The 25,345-nt window shown below is 47.0% G+C and overlaps 1 protein-coding gene and 1 long non-coding RNA gene across 10 annotated transcripts in view; both read right to left on the bottom strand.

Annotated features, from left to right (window-relative positions):
- Positions 1-2,385: 2,385 nt before the first annotated feature.
- On the bottom strand, positions 2,386-7,967 carry LOC122425580. The gene is made up of 3 exons (XR_006264916.1): positions 6,835-7,967; positions 5,473-5,532; positions 2,386-3,992 (listed from the first exon to the last, which is right to left on the bottom strand). It is a non-coding gene; the product is annotated as an uncharacterized LOC122425580 (long non-coding RNA).
- A 3,470-nt stretch (positions 7,968-11,437) lies between these two features.
- Positions 11,438-25,345, bottom strand: part of TMEM241 (transmembrane protein 241) — a 112,263-nt gene continuing 98,355 nt past the window's right edge. For 4 of the 9 annotated variants that reach the window (XM_043443744.1, XM_043443752.1, XM_043443747.1 and 1 more), the window contains 3 exons: positions 22,563-22,627; positions 22,305-22,372; positions 11,438-11,806 (listed from right to left, as the gene is read on the bottom strand). In XM_043443744.1, coding sequence (XP_043299679.1) covers positions 11,628-11,806; positions 22,305-22,372; positions 22,563-22,627 — 312 coding nt within the window. In that variant the 3' untranslated portion in view covers positions 11,438-11,627. Of the gene's footprint in view, positions 11,807-11,827; positions 16,129-22,304; positions 22,373-22,562; positions 22,628-25,345 lie in introns of those variants that run through there. The other 5 variants (XM_043443746.1, XM_043443745.1, XM_043443748.1 and 2 more) reach the window with 5 other exon arrangements.

Raw genomic sequence — 25,345 nt, 5'->3', positions numbered from 1 at the left:
GGTCTATACATGGTACACGTACATACACATACATACATATGTGGTGAATGTATGTTTACACATACTTATCATACACGCACATATAACTTTTTCCCATTTAAGTATTTCCACAAACCCATGAGGAGACTCGTTTATCCCTCCAGTTTTAAAGAACTGGGACTCCATGGGGCTCCTCCACTCCTGCCCGGAACCCCCTGCCCAACAGAGGCAGCTGTGCACTCCCCTAACCAAGGGGGCTGGAGGAAAGGCAGGTAGAGAATTCTCAATATTGAAAAATCAGCTTCAGAATGAAAGTGAAGAAAGAAAATAAATTCTGTGTCTGAGGACAAAGTGGATTTACTGTCTGGTCTCCCACTGAGGGCAAAGTTGATGGAAGGCCACCAAAGAGTCCCCGGGGCGGGGTTGGGGGGGGGCGGTCATGCAACAACAAGCTGCCAGTCCTTCCTCTCCCCCGCTCTTCCCTTCCCCCGCACCCCCTCAGGGAAGCACAGGCCCTCAAGGCTCCCCACCTCAAGGGCCACCACAGCCCTTGCCCACAGGCCTCCGGGGACTGTCCCCAGTGTGCTGAAGGGCCAGAGCAGCGCTGTCCCCTCTAGGAAGTTGGGGAAAAAATCCCTCTCTCCCTCTCGGGGTCACCTTTGATCCCACTGTTCACAGCCCCCAGGGTCTTCTAGAACACATTTTTGATTAATAGCTGGAGTAAACCTCTCACCTCAGGCCTTAAAAACATAAGTCCCTGAGGCAGGTGTGCATGAGTGTCTGTGTGTGAGCAAGTGTGTGTGTTTCTGTGTGTGTTAGGATGAGGGAGGAGAAGCAGAGGGTGGAAACTTAGCAACATTTTGCATCTTCCCCAGCATCTCCTTGACTTCACCCACTTGGACAGACAAGGTGCCTACAGGCCTCAGGTTCCATCAGGTTGTTCCGGTCCCACAGGGCTGGTCTGATTCCAACTCACCTCAAGTCAGGGCTTCTGCTACTGAACCTCAACTTGCTCATTAAGCTTTTGACCTCACACTGGGTGGGCCCCTTGGAGCTGCTCAAGGAATGTGGACCCTACTCTCTGGGGGTTGCTGAGACAAACTTGAGGCTCATGGCGCCCTCTATGCTCCCCATCCACCTGGAGCAAGAGCAGCCAGGGCTGCAGAGGGCATGGGTGAGAACAGCTGGACTCAAAGGCAGAGAGGAAAATGCAGGGCAGGGTGTCCTCCCAGCCCTGCTCAGCATGACCAGGAAGAGTGACTTGTTAGTTTTGTTTGGGGATTTGATGGGAACAGGGACACCCCAAGGCCAAAGTCATGCAACCCAACTCTTGCAGGCCAAAGGAAGGGGTTGGGTATTAAAGAAAGTGCAAGAACTTGCCTGGTGGTCCAGTGGCTAAGACTCTGCAATCGCAATGCCGGGCTCCCATGTCAGGATCCCTGGTCAGGGAACTAGATCCCACATGCTGTAACATGTGGCTGATTCATGTTGATGTATGGCACAAACCAGCACAATATTATAAATCAATTAATCCTTGTATTAAACATTTTAAAAAAGAATAAAGTACTGGGGAGACGCAAAAGGACAAATATATAATTCCACTCACATGACATACCTAGAATAGGCAAATCCATAGACATAGAAGGTTGCACAGAGGTTACAGAGGGGGTTGCTGGGAGCTAGGAGACAGGGAAGGAATAGAGGGAATGGGGAGTTATTATCTAATGGGTACTGAATTTCTACTTGAGATAATAAAAAAAAATTCTGGAAATGGACATCAGTGATGATTGTACAATCCTATTCAGTTCAGTTCAGTCGCTCAGTTATGTCTGACTCTCTGCAACCCCATGGACTACAGTACGCCAGGCTTCCCTGTCTATCACCAACTCCTGGAGCTTGCTCAAACTCACGTCCATCGAATCAGTGATCCAACCATCTTATCCTCTGTCACCCCCTTCTCCTCCTGCCTTCAATCTTTTCCAGCATCATGATCTTTTCCAAAGAGTCAGCTCTTCACATCAGATGGCCAAAGTATTGGAGCTTCAGCTTCTGCATCAGGCCTTTCAATGAATATTTAGGATTGATTTATTTTAGGATTGACTGGTTTGATCTCCTTGAAGCCCAAGGGACTCTCAAGAGTGTTCTCCACAGTTCAAAAGCTTTGACTGTGGCAATTCTTTGGCACTCAGCTTTCTTTATGGTCCAACTCTCACATCCATACGTGACTGCTGGGAAAATCCATAGCTTTGACTAGATGGGCCTTTGTCGGCAAAGTAATGTCTCTGCTTTTTAATATGCTATCTAGATTGGTCATGGCTTTTCTTCCAAGGAGCAAGCATCTTTTAATTTCATGGCTGCACTCACCACCTGCAGTGATTTTTGGAGCCCAAGAAAATAAAGTCTGTCACTGTTTCCATTGTTTCCCCATCTATTTGCCATGAAATGATGGGACCGGATGCCATGATCTTCATTTTTTGAACACTGTGAATGTACCTAATTGTACACTTACAAACGGTTAAAATGATGGATTTTATCTTATGTATCTTTTACCATGTTCAGCCAAAATAAAAAAGAAGAAAGGGCTGAGGAGGTAAGAGAAGCTGTGTGGAGAACAGTAGGTCCAGGCGCGGGGAGGGGCAGACTGGGAGGAGAACATTCAAGGGGTGACACCAACCTGAGGCTCTGCTGCTAATAATGCAGACTTCTTCACCTGCTATCAACAACTCAGTCCCAGTGCCTTCACTTGAAGGGATTTGAAATATAGAGCTTGATTGCTTCCCAGCTGGCACATCCCAGGAGAGCAGCCCTAGCGCAAGCCGGTCCCTTCCTGCCCGAGGCACCTCCCTCCCTTCCCTCTCTATTGTTGCCCAGTGGCTGCAACACCCACGCAGTCAGCTGCAGCTCTATTCCTCCTTTCCCGGAACTGTGGCCAAAAACACAGGTTTGCCCCCTCACTAATGCCACGGGAGCCATAACACCCTGCAGGACCCATGGTGCTCAGGGCAGAGGCTCTTTTTAAAGGTCCTTCTGCTCTGCTTTTCTTCTCTGTGAAAGTGTTAGTCACTCAGTCATGTCAGACTCTTTGCAACTTCATGGAATGTAGCCTGCCAGGCTCCTCTTCTGTCCATGGAATTCTCCAAGCAAGAATACTGGAATGGATTGCCATTTCCTTCTCCAGGGAATCTTCCTGATCCCAGGGATCAAACCCAATTTTCCTGCATTACAGGCAGATTCTTTATCATCTGAGCCATATTGCTGCAAATCAATTCACTGTAAATCATTGTGGAGTGAACTATGGGACATTTACTCTTTCTCAAGAGACTTGGGGTCCATCTGATCTTGACCTGGCTTGTTAATGTGACTGCAGTTACCTGAGGGTGGGTGCTCTAGAATGGCCTCAGCTGGGAGGACTTACTTCTGTACCACATGGTCTCTCATTCTCCAACAGGTTGTCCGGACTAATTCTCACAGTGGAAGTAGTCAATGAAAATATGCATCGGGGAGAGTTAAACAAGCAAGAAAAACTTAATTTAAGACTATTGCAATATGAGTCAAGACAACTTGAGATAACAGGAGATAAAGACTGAATGCAACTCAGTATACAATGGAAGCAGCTGGGGATTTACAGCCAGTGGGCAGGGCAAGGGAGTCAGTGGATGGAAAAATACCAAGAGGAAACTCGGGCAGGTAGCAAGTGGAGGGAGGGGGCATTCTTGCTAAACTGGCTTGGCAGGATTCTTGCTGAACTGGTCAAGAAGAGGGTTCAGAGGAGAAGTCCAAGAATACAAGTGGAAGTGTCCAAGACTTCTAGTAAGGCATTGATTCAAAATGCGTAGGGTCACTTTCACTGCATTTATCATCCAGAACAAGTTACAAGGCTGACTCAGATCTGAGCAGTGGGGAATTGGCTCCATCACATTGCAAATGGCCTGGGCTCTTGGAAAAGTGGGACGCTGGGGCCATCTTTCCTCCTTTCTTCATGGAAGACCTTCTTGGTCCCTGTCCTCTGTCACCTGTGGGCATGAATCTGTTCTGTAAGAAGTGAACCCTCAAATGGCCATGTTGGTGTTCTCCTTCCTCCCGGGAGAGAGCACTCTACTTAAAGAACTCGTGATAAGTAGGCAACACACACAAGTATAATGACGAGTTTGACTCTACTGTACCTTCAAGACCTCTGGAGAGAGGAGGACAAGTTTGGGGAGCTGAAAGCTTTTGAAAGTGGAGCCACCAGCTGGACAGTGATGACCTCTCCTCCTCTACCCTGCCCAGCTTCACCACAAATGGGAGACCCCGGCCCTTTATTCCCCAGAGGACAGCCAACAGCAGGCTGGGATGCGAAACAGACTTTACTGAAGGCCTGAGAACCATAAAGGGCATTGGCTAAAAAATGAACCTTAGATGTGGCCACTGGGCTCTGCAAGAGTGTGGACCACTTCTCTCCTGCCACCTCTATGGAGCTCCCTCATCCACCTGCAGACGCCTGGGCAGCCTTTTTCCCACCCTCAGCTTTTCTCCATGTTCAGGACACCTGCCCCACCCCTCCAGGCAGATGCATAGCTAGCAGGGAGGGCAGCTTTGATAGAAGGACAGGAACTACTCACAAACCTGATTCTAACACAAAGGGCCACCTACTGCATAATTCCTGTACATACAGAATCTCCAGAAGAGGTAGATCTGTAGAGCTAGAAAGTGGATTACCTGGGTCAGCAGGAGTGGGGGAGGGAGGAAGGAGTCACTATGGGTACAGGGTTTCTTTTGGGGCTGATGGAAATGTTCTAAAATTAGATAGTGGTGGGACTTCCCTGGTGGTCCAGTGGCTAAGACACTATGTTCCCAGTGCAGGGGGCTCAGGTAAAATCCCTAGTCAGGGAACTAGATCCCACGTGCTGCAACTAAGACCCACTGCAGCCACGTAAATAAACCAATCACTGTTTTTGTTCGTGCTGTGTCTTTGTGGCCCCATGGACTGTAGCTGGCCAAGCTCCTCTGTCCATGGGAGTTTTCCTAGGCAAGAACACTGGAGTGGGTTGCCATTTCCTCCTCCAGGGGATCCAGGAGATTCCTGACCCAGGGATCAAACAAATAAATATTTTAAAAAATAGAAATAAAATTAGATAGTGGTGATGGTTGCAGAATTCTGTGCCTATATTAAAAACCACTGAACTGTACACTTTAAATGAGTACATTTTAGGGCATGTCAACTATATCTCAATAAAGCTGTTTTTTTTAATTAAATAAATAGAATTTACAAAATTTTTACATTTTTAAAAATTTAAATTTTTAATAAAAATCTCAGTCTTAGGGTCTTCTTGGAGACTCAGGGCATCCCTGAGAACAGGGAGGGTGTATCTGCTGTAGTTTATAGTCACACAGAAGGTCACCAGAGCACTTCCCACCAGGACAAGGGAGCTCCTGCCTCCAGGACAACTTACAGCTACCCCCGTGGGAGGCTGACCACCCACGGCCTCACCTGTGGGAAGCGCCAGGCCTCACCTGCAGCAACAGAGATGGTAGGTCAGCTCTGCTGGAGGACATGGAGCGTTCTGGAGACACCTGCAGATAGCAGAGACGAGCGGCCAGTGGGCATTCGATGGTATGTGATGAACGAAGAGAAGAGGCGATCAATAAAGAATGATCGACATCACTTGCTGGGGTGGTGAGAGAATATGGACAGAACCTAGGGGTCTGTCCCCCACTGACAGCCCTTTTCAATAACAGCTCCCTTTAATCCGCCATGAAGAACCATGGACCCAGGGAACGGTGCCTGGATTGAATCCCCACGTCTCCAAGGTCTCCACTGCTCTCCCAGGGGCTCCCTCAGAGTGACAGGTGTGAAGACAAAATTGGGCACAGCGGCCTTGCATGCCCCAGCCCTCGGCCTCTTCACACAGTCATCGAAATAAATGACTCAGATGCTCCTTTTGGCTCAGGCGGTTGTTTAAATGGAATTCCACCCTCCATGGCCAAGGGAAGGGGAGCTGGGGGTGGAGCCGGGCACCGTTCCTTCAGACCCCGGCCCAGTGTGTCCTGGATGGAACTGGATGAAGGCCTGTATGCCGATGTTTGCTTTGCCAAGGGCAAGCCACTGCTGGTCAGACCACTGAAAAAAACCAGCTCGCAGCGGGGGCAAAGGATCCCTCATTTCACTGGGAGCACAGGATGGCTGAGTCTCTGAAAGTCTCCAGAACACAGGGAGCTTCATGCGAGCTCCACTATGGGCTCGGCCTTCCCGTGGTCCACTGCCCGAGTCAGAGGACCTGGGAGCTGCCGGAAAGACCGCCTGCGTGGCGGACGCCCCGGGGCACAGCACTCCCCTCAGCCCTGCAGAAGGGCCGCCCGTGAGGGGGCTTGGCTCCTCTGGTTTGTTCAGATCCCAGTGGCTGAGGTGGGCAGAGCCCATAGACCACCTGTAACAAGGGAGGGGCCAGGGCAGAAGGGTCATGAAAGCCGCCTTGGAATCTCGGCTCAGGAGCGGTGAGCAGGCTGTTTTCCTGCCCTGTCAGGCTCTCAGAGGTGTCATCTTTAAGTCCAGGGGTATGAAGAGCAGGCGATATAATGTGGGGGAGCACCTGCACCCCATCCAGAGCATCACGGAGCTCACAAACGTGACTTCCCAGCCAGGCCTTCAAAACACCCCGGCCTTGGCCCAACCCACCACCTGGCCTCTTGAGTCTTGATGCACTGGAGGTCACTCCCTGAGCGTGGCCAGACTTCCCAGGTCCATCTCTGCTCCCTCCAGCCCCTTGTCACCCTCAAGGGGAGGGCAGATACCGTGGATGCTGAGAGGCAGGGCTGCGAGGTCACACAGGCCCCTCCAATCCCCTCGCCCTGATCCCCCACAGGGAGGCGACTTACCTTCTCCTCTGAGAAACGAGGACAGCGGCAGCTCCTCCGCCAGCAGCTCCTTGTGAGGGTTAGGTGGAGGCTGCAGGAGTGAAGGCCTTTGGGCAACACTCTGCGAGGCCCACAGTGAGTTTCGATGCTGGGCTTCACAGCCGGACGTCTCCTCCCATCCTTTCCTCGGGCTCATACCACGTGCGTCATGTCCTTGAAATTGACCACAAGATCCATCTTCAGGTCTGCACGTGTCTCCCACACCAGCTGAGAGCAACTCCGAGGCAGGGCTGAGCCTTCCACGGCACCACTGTCTGCACAAGGCCCATCTGGTACCAGTGATCTGGCCTCCACTCAGACCAGTGGCGGACATTCCACTATGGGGACAATCGACTATACCCTATGTCCCCCAAAGAGGTTCTCACTCCTTTGTTCTTAACCGGAGTCCAACAGAGGCCCAACAGATGGACTTCAGGGAGAATAAGTCCCCTGACTACATGCTTAATTGTGTGTGTGCGTCAGTGTGCACGCGTATATATGTGTGTGCGTGTCTGTGTGTGCACACAGGTATGAGGCTGCACATTTTGGAAGAGATATCCTTTACTTTTCATCAGATTTTCAGAAGACTGTGCTTCCCATCTGGACTTTATTTCTTCAAAGCACTTAAGTCTCTCTGAAATTTCATTATTTACTTCTTTCTTGTCTCTACCACTAGAAAGTAAGCTTCAAGGCACTCGTCTTATTCACAGTTGTATCCGCAAGCCCCAAAACAGAGTCCAGCACATAGTGGGTTCTTCGTAGCTTTTGAATGAATGGACGTGAGGTTCTTTGACCCAAAGGCACAGATCCTGCTCTGTAATGGGTATCTGGGCAAGCCCTGGACAGTCAGCGGGGCCCCCTCCTCAGGGCAGCTCTGGGGTGGAGGGCACCTGGAGTGGACGCTGGTTATTCTGCAGCAACAGTCCATTCAGGGGAGGGACTGAGAGTGCTCAGATTGGATCCACTCGAGAGGAGGAGAATGCAAGGCTCTCAACTGTGTGATGCATGAGTGTGTGCATGCTAAGTTGCTTCAGTCATGTCTGACTCTTGGCGAGCCCATGGGTGTAGACTGCCAAGCTCCTCTGTCCATGAGATTCTCTGGTCAAGAATGCTGGAGTGGGTTGCCATGCCCTTCTCCAGGGGATCTTCCCAACCTAGGGATCAAACCCACATCTCATGTCTCTGGCATTGGCAGGCCAGTTCTTTACCACTAGGGCCACCTGGGAAGCCCCTATTATGCGATGTTTCCCCAAAACTTAGTGGCTTGAAACAACTCTGCCGTATCTCATGATTTTGTGGTCAGGCATTCATGCAGGCTCTGATGTTTCCGCACCACGTGGCACTGACTGAGGTCACTTGATGGCATTCGGCTGGTAGATTGGCTGGGCCCAGAGGGTTCAGGGCAGCTCCCGTCACACGTCCGGGAGCCTGGAGGGGGACGGTTAGAAGGCTGGGTGCAGCAGGACTGTCTATGGGGCTCCTGTCACTGGTCTCTCCAGCACAGCCACCTCAGGGGAGTCAGACCTCTAAACGGCAGCTCAGGACTCCCCAGAGGCTGCTCAAGAAGATCTAGGCTGCTTTCGACTCTGCCTTGGACATCTGGCAACATTGCTTCTATCACCTCCTACTGGCAGCCAGAATGTCAGAGCCAGCCCAGACTCAAGAGGAAGAGACAGGAACTGCAAGGTGTATAAATACCATCGGGGGATGGGGCGGGGGGGGGGGGCCACCATCACAGTGCTCAGCAACCTCACCTGACTGGTGGTTACCCTACGGGACAGGGCAGGCGGTCTACAGGAGGAGCGGGGTGGAACTCACTCTGCAGAGATAAGTGGCCTAGATGCTGGTAGAAGTCTGGGCCTGTGTTTTGGCTTTATTATTATTATTACTGGTGTATTTGGATTTCTTTCTTTCTTTTTGGCTGTAGGGCATGCAGGATCTTAGTTCCCCAAAGAGGGATCACACCCATGCCCCCTGCAGTGGCAGTGCAGAGTCTTAACCACAGGACCACCAGAGAAGTCCTGAGGCCTGTGTTTAAAATGTAAGAACTCATTCCCCCAGGATAACAACATTTTTTTTGTACTCTACTCTCCTGTCAACATTGAAGAGAAAGGCAAATTACCAAGAAAATAAATGGTTTATTTTTCTTTATATCCACAGCAGATTTGTAATAATATACCACCAGACAGAACCGTGCCTCTCTTGACAGAAATCATATTCATTATTAGGAAAAATTTAAAAAAAAAAACAAAAAACTAAAAATACCCTGGCTTTGACCTGCAGCCAGCAAGGACATGCCCCAGATAGGTCTTGACCAAGTGGATCATTTCAGGTAAAAGGGAGTGCTGGGGTTATCTGTGGATTCCTTGCCTGGGGGCCCAAGGACCCAGAGAGCCTCAAAGAATAAGAGCTAAAGAGACAGAAGTTCCTTGATTTACAGAGCTCTAGGCTCATTCTCCTAAAGGAAATCAGTCCTGAATACTCACTGGAAGGACTGATGCTGAAGCTGAAGCTCCAATACTTTGGCTGCCTGATGCAAAGAGCCGATTCATTAGAAAAGACCCTGATGCTGGGAAAGATTGAAGGCAGGAGGAGAAGGGGACGACAGAGGATGAGGTGGTTGGGTGACATCACTGACTCAATAGACGTTAGTCTGAGCAAGCTCTGGGAGATGGTGAAGGACAGGGAAGCCTGGTGTGCTGCAGTCCATGGGTCTCAAAGAGTTGGACACGACTTAGCGACTGAATAACAACAGGCTCACCCTCATATCAGAGCTGAGCATGTGCACTTGCGCATAAAAGATGGTGGTTAAAGCTTGAAGAAAAAAGCCCATGAAGAAATGGAAGCTAAAGGAAACAGAAAAATATACTGAGGTAACACCTATCCTCTGCCTCTTGCTGGTGTCAAACTAAGAAAAGACCTGAGATTTTAAAAACAATGGAATTCTCGAACGCAGTTTTTTAAAAAATCACACAAACAAAAATCCTTTATAAAGATTCTTTAAAAAAACAAAACAAAAACTTGCTGCAAAAGTTTTTGAAGTTAGTTCCGCTAGAACAGGGGAGGGGGCTTGTTAACCATGCACAGCTCTTTCCAGCCTTAGGAATCTCATTTGCTCAAATGACACTTGGAAGGACAGACATAAGATGACATTTGGACAGATGTCACTTTCTGCAAACAGGGAACCAGCCTCAGCAGTACAGAGAGGGTTTTACAGGAGCAAACTGCTGCTGCTGCTAAGTCGCTTCAGTTGTGTCCGACTCTGTGTGACCCCAGAGACAGTAGCCCACCAGGTTCCCCCATCCCTGGGATTCTCCAGGCAAGAGCACTGGAGTGGGTTGCCATATCCTTCTCCAATGCATCAAAGTGAAAAGTGAAAGTGAAGTTGTTTAATCATGTCCGACTCTTAGCAATCCCATAGACTGCAGCCTACCAGGCTCCTCCATCCATGGAATTTTCCAGGCAAGAGTACTGGAGTGGGTTGCCATTGCCTTCTCCATTACAGGAGCAAAAGAACAAGGAAAATTCTAAACCCAGATTTTCTATTTGATCCTGAGTAGCAAGTCTGACATCACAGATTAGGAACAAAAAGCAAAGTGCAACTATATATGTGTAAAGGTCACTCTGAACATCTTTACCTTAAATGGCAAGCAGAGAGCGGGAAAAGACAAGGAAATGAATGTAAGGTACTCAAGGTCCACAAACACTAATCTATTCCTATTTGTTTCATCTTCTGCTGCTTTTTGCAACAGCCTGGAGAAAACGTGGGAAGAATGTCCTGACTCAGCTGACCTTAGTCTTCACAAGGCCAAGAATGGACAAGGCTTGTTTCCCAGATACTGGAGATGGTCCTTCGTTACTGACATGAACATCCAATCCGGCAAGGCCTGGATCCTGCCTGGACAGGACTCTCTGGACTTCACTACCTTTGACATCTCAAAATGACCAAAACTGACTCCTAGCAGAGTATAATGTATTCAGAAAACCTCTTATGAGCAGGAATATTTACAGTTAGACATTATTTTCTTAAACCATCATCAAGGTTCAGAATCAAATGACCATTCCATGCAAATTCATTTCTTCAGACTCCCATAAAGGCAAGATTTAGAGTTTTAAATTTTTAATCTGGCCTGAAAAATGTATTTCAGGTTCCAATGATTTGAAACCTCTTCTGAGATATAAGGGAATCACATGGGTTATGAATAAAAATATGTGTGTGTTTACATGCTTATATTTGTTTCACCATCAGGGCTTTTTCATCAGTGGTAATCATTACCCTTGGGTAATCAACAGTACCAATTTAACCTGATGGTGGGCCCAAAAGGGTGTTCAGAATTCAACACAACACACAACCACAGAAAGTCTTCAGTGCTCGAGAGAAACAGTGTCCTTGCTGGCGTCTTACTTGGCGCAGGACTCCCATTTGCGCCCCCACTGGGCCCCCGGGGGAAGCCCCCTCATGGAATTCTAGGTGTGCCCCTAAGTGAGTGAGTGTGGATTCGAGGCAAGCCAACCTGACAGCAAGGTTGTCAGAGACGCCTTCAAGGTTGTGAAATCACAACACAAAACCAAAACCACGACACAATACCTCCACTACCCGGCAGTGAAGGCTTGCTCGCTGAAGGGTGTTTAATACGGAGCAGGCGCGGCAATCCAGGTGGGCGGAGCCATCCCCACGCAGGTGAAACCCTGCGTCTCTTTCTGCACATCTGGGCGCGGGACACAGTCAGCTGGACCTGGGGAGCCTCTCGACACAGTCCATTCCCTGAAGCATCCTAGAGACCCCAGATAGTTCTTGCTGCAGCGAGCAGTGGTACCTCACCGTCCTTGCTTTCTATCACCTGGACAGCGCGGTGTTCTCCACTACAGCCTGGGAGTCCACTTTCCCCGGGTTTAGGGGCCCTTCCGCTCTGAGAAAACCAGCAAGGCCTCTCCAAATCCGCCGAGCAGGAGGCTGCGAGAAACAGCAAGAGGTCAGCTTTGCCCTCTTGGGAACCTAGAGGCTGTGGACGTGTGAAGTTGCCTGGTGTCCACCTACCGCAGGGCAAGTGATGCTTCCTCATCATGCAGCTGAGCATCCTGTCCCCTGCCCACACTGCCTGACTTCAAGTCAGGTCCTGGACTGCCCAGTCGTCCAGGGTAAACCTCAGCTGTCCCTCAGGGAGAAAGGTGACGTGTCCCAACCATCCTGACCAGGTGATGGTGACTGCACTTCCTTACTGCTCTCTGGCACAAACATAGGAGGAGGGCTTCCCACTGGTACATTTTGCTACAGTGATGGATAGGAAACCATGCATGTATCCATAATCCTATGATTATTGACAGTCTCTGAACCCTTTTATTTCATTTAGACTAACAGAACATTTAAAGACAAAATACAAATGGGGATGCATGAATTTCCCACCACAGCAGAAAGATCTACGGTCAGTGAAAATGAAAATGAAAAACAGCAGAACATAAGACTGTGAGAAAGAGGTGGATTTCACATGCCTAAAATGTAACACATTCAAAGGTTTGCACATTTTCTATTTTAAACTTCTCAGTAGACACTCGGTATCTGTCTGAAGCCCCCATCATTCTTCCCCCAAAGCACCTCTGAGGCCCAGGCTGGGCCTAGAGTAAAGGCTTGTGAAGGGGGTTTCTGAGGATGAAGTGCTCTTGTTCAGAGGTGCCAACAGCCCTTTCGATGCCACCTTCTTCTTCCTTTTTTCTCCATTTACCCCCCAGCATCCCACTCTTCCTATATACCTACTCATCATACATACCCACGCACAACACACTCATACTTGGGTAGTGGCGCCTCCATGGTCCTAACATATGTCTAAGGCATCAAATGTATGAGATACACTTAGGCCGTGTATATTCTGTTCTCAGTGAAAAAAAGTCACCTATGGGGGTGACTATGACCTAAAGATAACATCTACCATGAACCACTTCCAATAAAGGAGTGAACTAAGTGGGAACAGGAAAACAATAAGCTGAGTTCAAACTGTGCTCAGGTGTTTCTTGGTTTTTTGGGGTTTTCTTTTTGGCTGCACCACATGGCATGTGGGATCTTAGTTCCCCAATCAGAAGTATTACAAATAGTGACAATAAGTCAACGAATTCTCTCTAACACACACTGAATTCAGAATAATGTAGCTGAAGTTTGTTACAAACAAAACAAATTTCAGAGGACTTTCCTAGATATATACTCGTCATTTATAGCATTGCTTCTGGGAGAAACTGGGGACCAAATTCCAAAAGACTGTATTTTTTAACACGACTCCACTGGGCTTGTCCCTGGTCTAGTTTGGGGACAGACCTAGATGCTGGTGGGTTCTATCACCTCTTCTTTTTGGATGAAGAAGGACCCAGGAAGGGGAAGCCATTTGTTCTGTACACAATGAGTGTGTGCCGTCGTGTCTGAACTCTTTGCCACCCTGTGGACTGTAGCCCACCAGGCTCTCTGTCCATGGAATTTTCCAGGCAAGAATACTGAAAATGAAATGAAATGGCAAAACTGCCATTTCCTCCGCCAGGGAAGATCTTCCTAATCCAGAGATCGAACTTGCATCTCTTGTGTCTCCTGCATTGACAGGCAGATTCTTTACCACTGAGGCACCTGGGAAGCCCGTTCTGTACACAGGCTCATTTCTAAAGACCCACTTTTGCCTTCTAAGCCGATCTGCTGTTTCCTTCTGCATTCCTTCAAGAACACACACACCGTCTTCTTAAATCCCTGGATGAGCACAGAGTCACCGTGACCTGATGCGAGATCAGTACAGAACTTTGACTTGGGAAGTTTTATTTCTGCAAATGTAACAGGGGGTCAGTCATTTCCACTAATCTTCCTTAATCACCGGGGAGAACAGGGTTTCGGCTGGCTCTTTGCCACCCTCCCTCCCCCAGCCTTAGAACAATGCTACAGCGTAATAACCTTGCATTGCATCCCCTTGGTTTAGTGATTTAATGAAACACCGAGTGGCTTTAGAGAATGCTGACATGAAAACAAACCTGGTTCCGTTTACCGTTAAGAGCGCCAGGGAGGTGAGCTTTGATGCTGTTTTCTAAACAGCGGGAGACGCTGACACGGGGTGCAGGAATCTTAATAGCATTACAGCTGTTTAAGTCAGAGCTTTACTGAACTGTTTGCAAATCTTGTAATCCCCATCATTCCTGAAATGAACAAACTTCATGTAACGAAGGCATAAACATTCAGATTGCAGAGCCAGCCAGAAATAGTCATCACACAATTCTCTTCCAGGGGGTTATTTATTTTCAACGTCTCTCCACTCTTTCTCTTCTCTCTTATCAGGAGCCAAAGGCCCCATCTCGAACTTACATTTATTATTGTGGTGATTCAATGAATTCCTATGGAACTTTCCAGACTGAGGACAGAGACTGTATCCTTTTTTCAGCTGTAGGCCTAGCACTTAACACAACACCCAATAAATATTTGCTCAATGAGTGATGGAATTCTTATACCTGCTCCCCACTTTCCCATCTGGATTCCAAACTATTTTTTTCTCTCTTTCCTCACCAAAATGAATGCACCACTCCCTTGGGGGCTTGCTGAGTGACGATTTACAATCTGATTAATTACTCTGTGTGGAAAGGTAATGAGTGTAGTTATTCAGAAGGTCTTTCTCAGCATTTTAAAGAAGAGGTTTCAGATTCTTAATTCAGCTGAAAAACTGCAGACACTGTGATCCTAGCTGCACTTTGGGGTATGTTGGAGGAAGTTCTTTCTTTACTCTGAAATTCACTCTCTCTACAAATAGACTTCAGCAGTCTCTAAGCATTCCCCTAAAACTAAAGGCAAAGACATCTTTACTCAGAGATGATATAAGACCATTCTCTAAAGGTGAGGTTGAGACTGGGATCAAGTTGAAGTGACCATCATGTTTGTAACCCAGGGTCAATGGCAAGCCCAGTGAATGATGGGTAAAAATGAAAAGTTGATCACCAAATCCTACAAACAAAGAGGCTGTGTTTTGGTGATTCCTTTCTCTCCTTGTACTTAAACGATTTCACAGGGAAAAGCGACTCTCCTCATCTAAAGAGCATTCAAAGAGGAAGCACAGACAACTATTAATAATTCTACTCGACAGAAACACCGCTCACACTTCAGAGTTATTTTTTTTTTTAATGTGTTGAGTTTTGCCAAAATTTTTTGCCAAAATTTTGCCCTTTGCCAAAATTTTGGAATACTGGGAATTCATATTGATACATAATCTAGAAAGTTGTTAATTTAAAAACAAATAACTAAGTATGAATCTGGATATTTAGATTGCTGAACTTGCAATAGATATTAAAATGCTGGGCTTTTATTGTTAAAAAGAAGATATGATAGCTGGACAAGAGCAGTTGCTTTTAATTAAAGGCTTTAAAAGTTGACCGACGTTGGGGGTGTGGGTTTATCATTTTTCTTGAGTACAGGACCCACTGACTGAGCTAACAGTGCCAGACAGAGAGACAGAAAGGTGAATGAAACAACCCCTTCCTGGAGGATCTTCAGCCAGCAGGTAGGCAGGAAGTGGACACCTGTCACCTCCTGTGGTACCTGCTGATGGAGGCACACAGTGAGGGTGGCAGGGCTGCCAAGGACCTGAGCCTGGAGCTGATCCAAATCTCTAGTGCGGAGATAAGTTCTTTTAAGATCTTGCTGAAATTTCAAATGGTGTTTCCTCCACGCACCACCACAAACCTTTAGATCCGCGATTCCCAACTGTGGTGATTCTGCCAACGAGAGGAGCTTTGGCAGAGCCTGGACATGTTTTCTGGTTGCTGAAATTAAGGGAGTGTTGCTGGCCCCTGGTGAGGTGGGACTTGGGCTTGCTGCTGAAAATTCCATGTGGTGCAGGACAGCCCCTCACAGCAAAGAGGTCTACAGCACTGAGGGCGAAAAACCTTCTTTAGACAATGAGCTATTTTGTGCGTCTAAGCTGCTGCCCATCCAAGGAGACGGACAATGACGTGTACCCTGGTTTCCTGGATGGTGACCTCGCTGGGGTCTTGAACTCTGTCTACAGAACCCAGTAAGCACTTCTGGTAGAATGAATGAACATACAAGCAATGGAGGTGAGGGTGTCAGTGGTTACAGGGTCCTCAGCCTCAGCCGGGCTGCAGGGGGGTGGCTGTGCAGCTTCTACCCACCTCCACCCACTCCAGCAACTGCTGCCGTTTGGACGTGCAGGCCCAACTTATCAGCTGCTCCATATTTTTGAAAGAATCTGGAGATTTGGACTTGTACAGGGAAACCACCTGATTTCTAAATGTTGAATAATTTGAAATCTGAAAATCAAAGGGAAAAAAAAAAAGAAACGATAACTATGCAGACAAACACAGTCGGTCCAAACCAAACAGCCTTTTGTGACTTCTGATCAGTCTAGGCTCCCACAGGGCAGAGATGGGCCATGGATTCCTGCCCAGGATCCGATTAGCCAGTCACCCAGTCATAGCCTGAACACACCCAGTCTACGGACAATGCAGACCAGCTCTGTGCAAAAGACAGGAAATCTGAAACACAGTCTGACACTCCTCTTCTGGTGGTTCACTTTGTGGTCGGAAAATTCTTTGAGGCTGAAAACACACCATCCTTAAACTCAAAAGTTCTCAAGAATCAGGAAATTCCAAAGTCAAGGTTCCTTTTGCAATGATCGCACATGCTGTTTCCTTGACTTGGGTACACACAGCCCTTCTTTCCATCGTGTTCAGGGCATACCATGAAGTCCACAGGATGTGGGACAGCCTGTAGGCACGGCTCCCACAGACGGCTGTGGGAACCTTCAGACTAAGCACGTCCTCTCCCCTGCAGAGCATCTCACGCTTATTTCTTACACTCAGTTCAACACCTGGGTTTTCGTTGTTTTTTTTCGTTCATTCTGAAATTATGTACAAAATATAGTCAATGAGAATTATTTGGGAAAAACTGCCATCAAGAATTGAGATAGTCACTATACAGGTTGCTGTTGTTGTTCAGTCACTCAGCTGTGTTCGACTCTTTGTGGCCCCATGGACTGCTGCACACCAAGCTTCCCTGTCCTTCCCTATCTCCCAGGGTTTGCTCAAACTCATGTCCACTGAATCGGTGATGCCATCCAACCATCTCATTCCTCTGTTGTCCTCTTCTCCTCCTGCCCTCAGTCTTTCCCAGGGTCTTTTCCAATCTGTCAGCTCTTCGCATCAGGTGGCCAAAGTATTAGAGCTTCAGTTTCAGCATCATCGGTCCTTCCAAGGAATATTCAGGGTTGATTTCCTTTAGGATTGACTGGTTTGATGTCCTTGCTGTCCTAGGGACTCTCAAGAGTCTTCACCAGCACCACAGTTCGAAAGCATCAATTCTTTGGCACTCAGCCTTCTTCACGGTCCAACTCTCACACCCATACATGACCACTGGAAAAACCATAGCTTTGACGATATGGACCTTTGTTGGCAAAGTAATGTCTCTTCTTTTTAACATGCTATCTAGGTTGGTCATAGCTTCTCTTCCAAGGAGCAAGTGTCTTTTAATTTCATGGCTGCTGTCACCAGGCACAGTGATTTTGGAGCCCAAGAAGATAAAGTCTGTCACTCTATTTTTTCCCCATCTATTTGCCATAAAGTGACGCTACCAGATGCCATGATATTAGATGAAGGTTAAGATATAGAAACTGCGGGAACAGTCTCAAGGGTGCACCAGGATACCTTGGCGGTTGGGTTTCTGGACATCAACCTGTCCACCATCTGTGTCCCACCTTCCCAGGAGGACAGGTGAGGGGAAGGAGGAGGGACTGGAGGGTCAGCTCCTGCCCCAGCTCTAGTTCCAAATGGCTAAGTCTCACCAAGGGGCACCTCCTGCCCCTCTGTTCTTCCCTGTCTTCCCGGGGCCAGAGGGACCAAATCCTCCTCCACCCACAGCCTGGCTAAGCCTCTCCCTTCTGCATCAGGTCCAGTTTCAAGCCCCTCCCTATCACCCCAGCCTCTCTCTCTCCTCTGTTCTTCACACCCACTGTGCTTACAAATACTATCCAAGACTTCCCTGGTGGTCCAATGGCTTAAAAACAAAAAACAAAACCACCACCACCAACAAAAACTCCACACTCCCAATGTAGGGAGCACAGGTCTGACCCCTGGTTGGGAAAGATCACACATGCTGTGTGCTAGTGGCACGGCCAAAAACATATATATATATATATATATTTGAAAAAAAAAACAGTTACTATCCTACCTCAGAAATTATCTTTATGACTTCTTCTCCTGAAAACTCCTCAAGGGCTGGATGATGTCTTATGTTCCTTAACGACTTCCACATGCTCTGCATACACCAGTCACTCAATACATATTTTTTGTTAATTCACAGAAATATAACTTATAGTATTAAAAATCTAAGGCAGTGAGATTCTTTTCCTAAAAATGTTCCACTGGACATTCCTAGTTCACTGTGTCAGTCTCTGAATAAGAAATAGGGCCGATGTGTCTTGGGTAACGCTCCTTCTGTATTGCTGCCGAATCATCCAGATACTCCTTATAAATGATCAGACTGGTGGGAAGAGAAACATTAGAGGTTGCCTCAGATGGTAAAGAATCCACCTACAATGCAAGAGACCTGGGTTCGACCCCTGGGTTGCGAAGATCCCCTGGAGGAGGAAATGGCTATTCACTCCAGTATTCTTGCTTGGTGACTCCCGTGGACAAAGAAGCCTAATGGGTTACAGTCCATGGGGTCGCAAAGAGTCAGACATGACTGAGCAACTAATACTTCGTTTCCTTTCTTCCAGTCACATAGTAGCTCTAAAATCTTGGGGGAAAAAACAGTTAAATGTCTGAACCTCAGCTTCTCCATCTTTAATACAGGACTAGGGAACTTCCCTGGCAGTCCAGTGGTTAAGACTCCTTGCAGGAGGTGCTTCAAGCAGGAGGTACTTCAAATGCAGGGGGTGCGGGTTTGATCCCTGGTCAGGGAACAGAGACCCCACATGCCATGCAGCACAGCCAAAAATTTTTTTAAAAATTAAAATGGGGGCTAAATTGGAAGGTTGCTGCGAAAGTTAATGAGATATATAATATTAATATGAAAATGTCTGAAATATAGTAGTTGCTCAATAAATGGTTAGTTATGTAAATGAAGAGAAGAGATTAGGAGGAGGAGGAAGAGGATGGCGTAGAAGTATTTCTTAATTTTTCTTTTCCTTCCATTTTCCTTCTTAGGGCAGGAAGTGCCCCATTAGGGGCTCTTGAGAGAGGCTAAAAACCACTTTTGCAGAATGCCATGAGCAAAAAGATTCATTTCTGTCAGTGTGCATGGTTTAGATACAGACCTGCTCCCTGGAGAAGAGAAGGGGATGGCAACCCACTCCAGTATTCTTGCCTGGAGAATCCCGTAGACAGAGGCGCCTGGTGGGCTATAGTCCTTGGGGTCTCATTGAGTCAGACATGACTGAGCAACTAACACCATGCAGGAAGATAAGTAACTACTGACATCCCAGGGGCAGCGACTTTTCACTTTTATCCAAGAGTTGGCCCTGGCACATACTGGGTCCCAGGAAATATTTGTTTACTGAACAAGCCCCTTCCAGCCCAAAGCCACAGGAGATGCAAAGTTGCCTCTTGGACTTCCTCATCATGGCATTCCTGGAGCCTGGTCCTGCCTTTCACATTCATCCTGCAGAAACCGCATACTGATGTTTAAACTTGACACCATTTGTGTGTGTGTGTGTGTGTGTGTGTGTGTGTGTGTGATACTGATGTTTAAACTTGACACCATTTGTGTGTGTGTGTGTGTGTGTGTGTGTGTGTGAGTTGGGGTGGGAGGGGGCTATGACAGCACAAGATGGGGGGTTATTTACAAGTTAAACTTGACACCGTGTGTGTGTGTGTGTGTGTGAGAGAGAGAGAGTTGGGGTGAGAGGGGGCTATGACAGCACAAGATGGGGGGTTATTTACAAGTTGTCCTGGGAGACAGGAGGCTGCCCTGGACACATGGGGCCTAGTGCTGGCCCCCACCAACCTGCACTGTGGCCTTGGAGCCAAAGGTGACAGTTCTGCAGGTCCAATGTGAAAACCAGTGCAAAAACTGGGGGAGGAGGTGGAGGAAGCCAACCCTTAGGATTACTCTCATACCAAGCGAGGCGCTTCCCTGCTAGCTCTGTGGTAAAGAATAGCCGGCCAATGCAGGAGACACAGGTTCGACCCCTGGGTCAGAAAGATCCCCTGGAGAAGAAAATGGAAACCCATTCCAGTATTCTTGCCTGGAGAATTCCAGGGACAGAGGAGCCTGGGAGGCTATAGTCCACGGGGTTGCAAAAGAGTCAGACATGACTTAGCAATTAAACAACAACAAGCATGAGAAAAAAATATGGATTTTCTAGGACTATGACTTATTTCAGCAAACTAAATAAAATGCTTTTCTTTCCATCATGCTGGTAAAGAAATGTAAAAACCTCCAAAACTTGTCTGCAATTCAGTTCTGGAGTGCCATTCTTGGTGCTGGGAGTGGGGGTGGGTATTGCCAAACAATATATTCAAACTGGAATGGAAATAAGCATTATATAACTTCAAGTGGCCCTAGGCTTGTTTTTCTTTTTAAAACAGAGGATAAGAGACAGTGAGTAGCAAGAACCAACACAAATTATCCTCCTTAAGGTGCTGCATTAGTGATTCAGGCCATATAGCAGGCAGCCGTGGTCACAGGAAAGGAAAGCTGTGGGTCACCAGGCCAGCAGCTGGAAGCTGGGTGAAGACTTGGGAAGGACTGACCCATGCCCAGGTCGTTGAGAGGCTCATCAGGCTCGGCTCGACAAGTACCACTCAGCGTGGTTTCGCTTTATAGACAATAGAGCCCGCCTCCCTCCACACAGACTTCCCTGGTCAAACAGTGCATTGTCCTCACCATCAGGCCAAACTCGTGTGACTTCTGGCAAGTGGAGACCATGGAAACAGAGGATCTATACTTTTTACTGGATGCATTTCTGTATTGTCGTAAATGTCTCCTACTGAATCTTTATCCATTAGGAACTTATCTCTCCTTCAGTTGACAGATTCTGATTCTGAGAATTGACTCAGGTTTGGAAACTGGCCAAGGATCGTCACTTTAAATTAGGTAAATGACCTCTGCCTTCTGCTTATCCATTTTTGATATATTTCTATTATAACTTGTTAAGCAACAGTCTAGATGACTCTCCATCCTTGTCCTAAGTCAACCCTACACTGACTGCCTTCCAATTTTGCTGCCTATTATGGCAGTTTTGACTACCTTGCTTATGGTGCAAATAGCATACATTACTATATAGATTTAAAATACATAAGTATCGGGACTTCCCTGTTGGTCTGGAGGTTAAGAAACCACCTTCCAATACAGGAGACGTGGGTTTGATCCCTGGTCCTGGAACTAAGATCCCACATGCCATGGGGCAACTAAGCCTGCATACAGCAACCAAGACCCAGCATAGCCAAAAATTATAAAATAAAATACCTAAGTATAAGCATGCATGCCAAGTCGCTTCAGTCGTGTCCAACTCTTTGCAATCTTATGGAAGACAGCCCACCAGGCTTCTCTGTCCATGGGATTCTTCAAGCAAGAATACTGGAGTGGGTAGCCGTTCCCTTCTCCAGGGGATCTTCCCAACCCGGGGATCGAACCTATGTCTCTAATGTCTCCTGCATTTGGCAGGTGTGTTCTTTACCACTAGTGCCACCTGGGAAGCCCTACTGAAGTACATACCCCCCAAAATAGCTTGATTTCCCTACTGATTGAGGGGAGCAACAGCAGTCCTAACAGTTTAAACTCAGCATCATTCCCCATCTCACCTTTACCCTCCCTGAAGATGACAACCACAACCCTTGGTGATCATCATGTAAGCTGGTTTGAATGTTAGTAAGCTGGAGTAGATCGCAGTCTTAATGTGGTCAGTCGCCGATCAGCAGTCTGTGTCCAGGGTTCAGGGGCAGACCCCTAACACCTTACTTCCACACAGCAGACCAAGGAACATGATTTTAAAGTAGGAGTGTGTGGCAGCTCTGCTCAAAAATCCTTGGGTCATTCCTCCCCGCCTCCACTCACGGTAAAGCCAAGCCCTTATAATGGCCTTTAAGAACCCACATGGTCAACCACCTACTACCTCTCCAGCCCTCATCTCCTACCACTCTCACCCAGCAACCTGCTCTGGTCACATTGCTCCTTGAGCAAACCAAGCACCCTCCCACGTCAGGGCCTTTGCAATTTCTGTTACCTCCCAGTGTCCCCAGGGCTCACTCCCCCACTTCTTCAGGTCTGTGCTCAAATATGGGAGGGAGAGGCAGTGCTGTCTTTAAGCAAATGGGTGAGTGGGTGAGTGCATTCTAAACAAGGATGGTTTGGAGCTTGTCTAAGAGAAAAATGAATTGAAGGATCAAAGGAAGAAACACAAACATAGTCACAGTTAAAGTTATAGTTACATATTTATAGTTACACTTATAGTTCTATATACACACATAATTAGTGGTTCACCCACCGTGGTTACTCTTGTGTGGATGAGTGGCTGAAAGGTGTCCTGGTGAGGTTCTGCTTCCTGAATGCTGGCTGTACCAGATATAATATATTCAGTTTGTGAAAATATTCATGATATAAGCACTCTTCTGAATGTATGTTTATTTATATGTCCATAAGACATATACCCCAAACATGCACACTAACATTTGAGAGCAAATATTAGTATCCCAAGGAAACCCAAAGAACTTATTTTCCTCTCCTCTCTCTGCTAAAGACTTACCATCCCATGGTTTCCTTGGTCAGAATTATATCAAACAGCAACATCGATAAGCCAGACGTGATCATCTGCAGAAACAATTTCAGCAAAAGGTCATCAGAGCAGCAGGACCCTGGTGACCTTCTCCAAAGCCATTTTTTCACACATTTAGTTGGTGGCAGTTCAGATCCCAGACATCACCTATGTCTTCCCACTCTGTGTCTTTCCCATCCCCCCACACTTCCTAGTCCCCAGTGTTTCACGGAAAATGCTAAGTCCTCATCTATTTTGAGATGAGAATCTTCAAAGAAGCATTTAATTTCCAAATTTTTCAAAAGAGGAGGCACACAGCTAAGATCGTACTCCTCTCTCTCCAGGGCAACAGCAGAGCAAGAATACCTGTTTCCATCTTATCTCAGCTGCACAACAAGAACCCCCAGGGTCAGAAGTATCCATTCACCCATTCCCAGATCCTCCAGCTAAAAGCCGAGGTGCTGACCCACCTTTGCCAACAGCACTGTCTCTCGCCCTGTCCTAATGTCTCTGTCTTTCTGGCCCAATGCTCACATTCTGAGAAACCAGGTTCTTGCTAAGAGAGGGAGCAATGAAATCATTAATTATTTGCAAACATCTAGGAGGCAGTAAATGGGTTTCCCTGGTGGCTCAGCACTAAAGAACCCACCAGCAACACAGGAGGCAAAAGAGATGAGGGTTTGATCCCTGGGTCGAGAAGATCCCCTGGAGGAGGACATGGCAACCCACTCCAGTGTTCTTGCTGGAAAATCCCATGGACAGAGGAGCCTGACGGGCTATGATCCATGGGGTCACATACAGTCAGACCTGACTGAATCAGTGACTGAGCAGAACACAGGAGGCAAAGGAGAGAAAAGAGTTACTCCACATTTGTCAGAGCTAGAAATTCAAAAAAACCTCTTAGAAGTGGCAGTAATGGGACTCAGACTCCCGAGATGCCTCTAAAAAGTCAACACAAAAAGTTTGGAGAACCAGCCGGCTCAGGTAAAAAAAATTTTTTTTTTTCCCCTCTCCCAGGATTCTGTACTCTGGAATGCAAAGCAGCTTCTGTGAGGAAAGTTACCCTAAGAACTTGCTTCTCTGCAATGAGAAGAAGTAAAATGCAGGCTGTATCAGGACAGGTCACTCAGGCTGAGTGTCCTCAGAGATATCAACTGCCATATCACTCAAAGGGATGTCATGTCCTGTCTTGGAGGCCTCTTCAGGTCCCAAGATGGGAACAAGGCAGCAAGCAGATGGTCAGAAGAAGGGAGTATGGAGTATGGCGGTCCAGTGTTTAAGAATCCATCTTCCAATTCAGGGGACATGGGTTCAATACCTGGTCAGGGAACGAAGGTTCCATGTGTTGTGGAGCAACTAAGCCCATGCAACCACAACGAATGAGCCTGTGCACCATGACTAGAGAAAGACCACACTGCAAAGAAGACTCAGTGCAGCCAAACATGTTTTTAAACAATTTAAAAAATAAGAAGGAGGCAGTATGTTTGATGAGTCTCATCTTCACTCATTTACCATCTCAAAAAGAAGCCTGGAAATATAAACCTGGAACTCTCAGTATAGAGACCTTGTGAGATCTTAGAACCTTTGTAATAGCTTTTTCATTTAAGGTCACTTTCTATTTGCTCCCCTGTATCAATTTGCAGCTAAAAACCTTGACAACAAAAAAGAACCTGTGGTGTCTTCAGGAACAAAAAAGAAGTGACAACAAAGTCAGAGAAACAGTTGCAAAGCAGAACACAAAGGACAAGAGGAAATATTTCTCAAAGTGAAAACAGAGTGCTGGTTTTTATCTTAAAGAGCTTTTATCTCAATGAGTAGCTCTTCTTCCCCCATCCTCCCCTCTTCTTGTTTGACATTTTATTTAGGACTTTTGCATCTACAGTCATAAATGAAGTGGGCCTAAAATTTTATTATCTTGCAATGCGATTGTCTAGTTTTGGAAACAAGGTTATACAAATCACATAAGTTAATACATCAGCCTCCCTGCTTCTTTTTCTGTAAAGGATAAAGATGGTCTTTACTGGGGTCTCCACTCTGACCTGACTGCCCCTGGACCTGGCGGTTCTAGTTGAAAGTGAAAAGTGAAAGTGTTAGTCACTCAGTTGCATCTGACTCTTCGTGACCCCATGGATGTAGCCCACCAGGCTCCTCTGTCAATGGGATTTCCCAGGAATAATACTGGAGCGGGTTGCCATTTCCTTCTCCAGGGGATCTTCCCGATCCAGTGATCAAACCCAGGTCTCCTGCATTGCAGGCAGATTCTTTACATCTGAGTCACCGGGAAGCCCTAATTGGGGTGGCCTTTAATGGCCACTGTCCTAATCAAATCCTCTCTTTCTCCTGGATTCAAGTTTGTTATTTTCATTTTTTTCCAAAAATATTTTTCATCTAGGTTTTCCATTCATTAACATTCAGCAGTTTGTAGAAACATTATTCTATCTCATTTGTGCCCATTTTTATCATCTTCCCTTTTATTCTTACTTTTATTATCATTTTCTCATACTTTTTTTTCTCTTTCCTTCTTTAGTCTCAACCAAAGTTAATCTTAATCTCATTAATCCCTCTTTACTTTTGCAACTTCCTGCACATTTCATGGGAGAGTGCCAACAGAGATTTATTTCTTGGGATTGCTGAAAAAGCCTCTCTTGTACTGAGGGAGGTTAGAGACGGCAGCTTGGCATTAATGGAACAACTCATGAAATTTCTGAAGACTTTCTTAACTCTTCACCATTATCTTCATCTCCTTTACCCTTTTTACCAGCTCTTGTTTTTTT

Source organism: Cervus canadensis, chromosome 23, assembly GCF_019320065.1.
Source record: "Cervus canadensis isolate Bull #8, Minnesota chromosome 23, ASM1932006v1, whole genome shotgun sequence".
Lineage (NCBI taxonomy): Eukaryota > Metazoa > Chordata > Mammalia > Artiodactyla > Cervidae > Cervus > Cervus canadensis.
Note: the sequence above shows the minus strand (reverse complement) of the source record. Positions and strands in the feature narration are given on the sequence as shown.